Here is a 6113-nt window from a genome sequence, read left to right on the forward strand (position 1 = left end):
TCGAGCAAACTAGTGATTTATTTTTTTGATTTTAATTTTTTTTTTTTTGTTAAATTAAGATTATTTTATTATTTTATTCAGCCCGTTTGTTATAATTGTCTTAATCATAGATTAATATTTGATATGATTAACTTTGAGGGGGTAATGACTAATAAAAGCAATAATTGATTATTATAAATATAATCGATAACGACGATAATGCTGTATGTCTTCAATCGACCATTGGAAAAACCACTAATATTAGCCAATAGCTAGAATATTAAATTCGATGAACCAGACGGATTTTTGTAAAAGCGAATATTATTATTACTAACGATATATAGTGCAAACATAGAACAATATTGAAGTAACAGCTGATCAGCTGATTGTATGTTTATAATTATTTCTTTATTAATATTGTTATTTCGAGGGAATAGTATAGTATTACATAACAATAATTAGACAATTGAGTAATTGACGTATTTGACAATTTATTAGCCGAACACTACTCTCTATAAAATATTAATGCTATAATCTCTTATAAATTATATAATATAAAGTAAAATAGTTCTTTACGACAATCTTTCCTAACCTCAAACATTAGATAAATTGTCGTCTAGTACAACTAGTCCAAAACCATAAAATATAAATATACCGGATACCCTAAATAGTTTACAGTTTAGTGTTGAAGTGTTGAATGTTGAAGTATATTTCTGACGTCTTAAATAAAATATGGATAAGTATATTCGTCATGAATCATGATCGTTCAACTAACGAAGACACAACTATGGACGATCCAGATTCCTTGGAAATATCTCAACCCCTAAAAAAAACATCGTCGTATCTGTTTAATTCGTCTTTGTACACTATTTTGAAATTCGACAAACAAACAAATAGTTTGGTCATGAAATGCACAACATGTTTTAAATGCATCAAAGGGAATAGTCATTCAACTGGCAATTTTATTTCTCATATTAAAGTAAGCACTCGTATTTTATTTAATAATTGCATTTATAAAAACTAAATGTCATTATACTGTTATTATAGAAAGTTCATTCAACTAAAATGAAAGTATGGGAATGGAGAAAAATTGAAATTTCAAAATTCAAAAGTAGATAATCAGTCTGATTTAAACTCTACGAAGCAATTGTCATTAATTGATAGTATCAACAGACAAGGAACCAAAACGTCCAAATCTAGTGAAAAGTTAAGCCAAAAAGAGGTGAATTAGTTAATATCAAATTACATTGTAGAAGAAATGCTCCCAGTATCTACTATCGATAAAGAATCTTTTAAGACCATGATAGAGCGTTTTTTATCAGTAAGAAATAATCCGTACACTATTTTTTGTAGAAAATCTTAAATGCAACTATTAACTAACGAATATAATACTGTAAAATGTAATTTAATTAAAACTTTAAGTAATCAAAAATATGTATGCACTACTGCAGATATTTGGTCATCCAACAATAAAAGTTACATGGGAATGACGGTACATTTCATTGATAAAATTAAAATAGAAAGATTTAGTTTTATGCTAGCATGTAAACAAATTAAATATTCTCACAATTTTGAAAATATTTGAAAATTAATATATGAAATTCATACTGAAAATAATTTAAATGTTGAGAAAATTACTCATACTATTACAGATAATGCATCTAATTTTTCTAAAGCATTTAAAGTTTTCAATGATACAAATACAAATACAATTGTGCTGCCAAAAGAACCAAATAATTTACTTACAGTTGGGGACACAGAAATTTTAATGAATGAATGTGATGATGAAGAGGAAATTGAGAGCTCAGATGAAGAAAATTTAATTATAAATAATGTTGAAGTACAGGAGTTACATATTGACATGTATAATGAATTTGATGATATAACATTACCAAATCAAATTCGTTGTTTATCTCATACTCTTAATTTACTAGCAGAAAGTGATAGTAACAAAGCTAAAAGTATCAATTCATATAAAGATTTATATAATGATGCATTTGGTAAAGCTCATAAATTTTGGAACTTAGTTCGTCGCAGCACAAAAGCTTCAGATATGGTAAAAGATATTGTTCAGTGTAAATTTCCAATTCCAATAATTACCCGATGGAATTCATTTTATAACTCTGTTAATAAATTATTACAGTATAAAAATTGTCTAAATAATATTTTTCAAAAACTTAATATACCTAGGTTAAAAACTAAAGAAATAAAATTTTTTAAAAAATATATAAGAATTATGGAACCGATTGCAATTAGTTTAGACATTTTTCAAGGGGAAAAGAATTGCTTTTTAGGAGTTGTACTACCCACATTATTTATAATGTCAGATAAGATAGAAACAATTTCCCATTTGAAACATTGTCAACATTTAAAGGACACTATTTTAAACAACTTTAAAATTCTGTTTTATAGCTATATCATTGATTTAGAAAAAGAATCATCTAAAATATTTATAATTTCTGCTATTTCTCATCCAAAGTTCAAATTGTCCTGGATACCGTACGAGTACATTGATGTTTGTAGACACTTATTTTTAGAAGAATGTAAATACCATGGTCTACAGAATGAGAATGATGAATGTCTATTGTCTAAGTGTCACTTCAAATTCATCCCACACTTCTCATAGTGATTTTTTTTCTAATTATTTTGAACAAAATTCATCACCTGTTGATGAAAATGAAAAAAATATAGGTCTAGTGCAAGATATATTATATTTAGATACAAAAAATAAATCTTTGAACTGTCTACATAAGTACAACGTAATTAAAAATATATTTTTAAAATATAACACAACCTTACCTAGTTCTGCACCGGTAGAGAGAATATTTAGTGCAGGTAACCAAATGTTATACCCAACTAGAAACTGTTTAAATGATAATAATTTTGAAATATTATTATACTTAAAAAAGAAGAAATCTTTAAGATATTTAAATGTTTAAGGAACTTTTTTATGTTAAACCACAATAATTCTTCTTTATATTGTATAAGACTACAAAATATAAAATACATGTAATTGAATTGGGATTTTAAATTCTAATGGGTATTGATATTTTGTTATAAATTAAAATTATTATGTTTTTTGTAGTGATTATGCTTTGCTGTATAATGTTATAATGTTTTCAATTTTGATTATGATTTTCATTTGTAATATTTTTATTTTATTATAAATTATACTTTACACTGTTGTATTAAATAACTATTACTAAATATGATTTAAGCTTTTTGCTTATATTCCTATTAAGTACCTATTAAAGTATTATTTACTATAAACTGTTTTTATGGATACTTGATTAAAATTTGTTAAATTAAAAAATAATTTTGTGTGCAATATAATAAATTGTTTTTATTAAATATTAAATATATAACCTAAACCTAATGCATTAGTACCTAGTTATTTGTAAAATTAATCAACATAACATATTTATGAATATGAGATCTGAATCTACATCTGTTAATCATTTATTTACCTATTAACTTTTAAGAATAATAGGAATATTCCATTGAACCTTAAGGCATTAAATAAAAAAGTTATTTTAAAAAGATAGCCAAGAGTTAGACCCTAAGGGCCAGTTGTACCGTCTACGGTTAAACTACGATTAAGCTTAATCAGCTGATAACAGATATTTAACCGTGCTAATTCGGCCGGTTAAACTCTGATTAACTTTAATCATAGACGGTACAACTGGCCCTAAATGTTATTTTAAATAATTATCTTTTATCTTTTTATTTCATCTAGATAACTAAAAGATTATCTTTTATCTTTATCTTAGATAAGCCTTCAGTCATTATCTTTATCTTTAATCTAGATAAAAATATTGGTTATCTTTCCCAACACTGCTTATAGTTGTATACATCTTGAATGCAACGTGAACAAATAGGTGATACCTAATATGATAAAGGTTCAATTTCAAAATTAAAGAAATAATAACAATATTTTTACAATAATTTCGTGCTAACACTGCTACTTAAATTATTACGTACTAAGTTATTATTGTTTGTTTGGAAAATAGGTTATATGATCTTATTATGTTATATTATTATTTAACATGATATATTTGGGATGAAAAATGTTATAACAAAACAAGTTTAAGATAAAAATATTTTGTAAGCATTTTTCTACTAGAAGTTAGAACACACAATACGGTCTTACTATTATTAGAATTTTTATTTTTTATTTGTTTAATTTTTATATGTATATAAAATTCGCTTTATTCAACTGAAAAATGCAAACTTACTGTCGCCTTCCTTTTATAATTTATGACTATTGTAAGGTACTTTAATTAAAACAGAGCATGATGAACACCTAATAAAATTATTATTTATACCTACTACAAAGAGGTGACGGATGTTTTAGATTTTCTTATAAACAGAAAATTAAGTTATTAACAAGATTTATGTATTAATTTTTAATTACTTACAAATAATCTTCAACTTATTTTAATAAGTTAATAATAAATATAGATACCAAGTACGTCTTAGAATTTTAAACAAGTTTGTAAGTAATTAATGAACTAAAATAAAATTTCATTTAAATTTAGGTAGGTAGGTAGTTATCAAATATTTTATTAATTATTCACTTTCATTTAATTAATATATTATGTTATATTAAAATATTATAATGTTTGTGTAGGCTGCCACACTTGCGCAGGATATAGCCGTTATATAAACGTTGGTACGACACGGCGAATGTGTGTTCAAGTAGTTCCAATTTGTTCTACCTACTAACATTCAATTTAAATTTGATAATATAATAATTGGTATTATTTGCAATACTCCTTAGGTATTGTGGTTTGTCCCTATTTTTGTTATCATCATTGAAATAATAATTTAAAATTTAAACATTCTCCATTCGTACTTTCTGGAAGGTTAGATCATAGCCGCTAAGGTGCTGTTTTATTTCAATTTTCTTCAAACTCTGTTCCTTTTGAATTGTTTGAATACATTTCCACATTGTGGGGTGACTTGGGTTGAGTAACCTATTGATGCCTCTATTGAACCTTCAACATAATTTGAATAGTAAAATTAGACATACAGTAATATATAGAGCAGTTTCCCAACGGAATAGGAAATCTAAGGTTCCTCATTCTACGTTTATTTGTACGACCTATCCATGCATCTATAGGTTATAAGTGATTCCAAAACGTCTTCATTATAAATGTAATACGTACTTTAACATAAATGCATAATGTCTCAAATACGTCTATGATTTGACGTAATTTTCAGGAACAAAAATCAAGGTACATATTAAGTAACAGAGTAAAATATTGCAAGTCCGTTCTATATTTGTCTAACGTTATATAAATAGTTTGATTTTTTCACGAAACACATCGTTTGACCGAAAAAGACGACAATTATTTCAAATGAGTTAAACGGTTTTTTGTTTCATATTTGTTTTTATTTGTTAATTTGTTATTATTTTTGGAAATAAATTAATATTATATATTTTGATTGCTGAAAATAACCTCTCGGCCCTCATATTAACTTTGCGTTTTATCTTAAAATAGAGAAAAAGTTCCATTGTCGAATCAATTTTCAGATTTAGCCTGCAAATCTAAATGTTGTAGCATAGATAATACTAAATTCCGACTTTCACCGGTTCAGTGTAATTTATTAAAATTGTAATACCATCAATAGTTTGGGAATAATTATCGTGTACTGTATTATCTATTATGGTTGACAGAGTAGATGATGCAGAACAATTAATTTTCTGTACACGACACAAAGTGCGTTTAATTTAACTGACTGGACGAAGAGTAACGTGAACTGCCTACGAATACAATGTTGATAGTTTGGAATCTATCTAATGCAGAATGCCTTTAATAAGATTATTATTGAGCTAAAATCTTCATTTTGTGAAGTGATGCAATGTGCTGTTATCATGTGCTATAATAAATTTGGATTTATATTCGTATTTACTACATCCACAGTTTATAGTTAGAGTATTTTATATATATTTTTGGCAATCATATTGTTTAAATAAAACTATAATATTTTAATAAATTGTTGTTTTTTGTACGATTGAACTCCATAATTTATTACACAGTTTTTAAAAGTATAAATGTTTAACACGTCGACGTATTTCGATTTTGATATTATGACTGATACAAAATGGATATATCGACGGTTCCAAGCCA

The 6113-nt window shown here is 25.8% G+C and overlaps 1 protein-coding gene across 1 annotated transcript; it reads left to right on the top strand.

Moving 5' to 3' along the window:
* The first annotated feature begins 669 nt into the window (after nt 1-669).
* On the top strand, nt 670-3230 carry LOC132945095 (uncharacterized). Its single transcript, XM_061014731.1, has 2 exons — nt 670-958; nt 1027-3230. Exon 2 carries the CDS (start codon nt 1748-1750, stop codon nt 2603-2605), a length of 858 nt encoding a protein of 285 aa, XP_060870714.1. The 5' UTR covers nt 670-958; nt 1027-1747; the 3' UTR covers nt 2606-3230.
* Nucleotides 3231-6113: the final 2883 nt, after the last annotated feature.

Source organism: Metopolophium dirhodum, chromosome 5 (genome assembly GCF_019925205.1).
Source record: "Metopolophium dirhodum isolate CAU chromosome 5, ASM1992520v1, whole genome shotgun sequence".
In the NCBI taxonomy this organism is placed as follows: Eukaryota; Metazoa; Arthropoda; class Insecta; order Hemiptera; family Aphididae; genus Metopolophium; species Metopolophium dirhodum.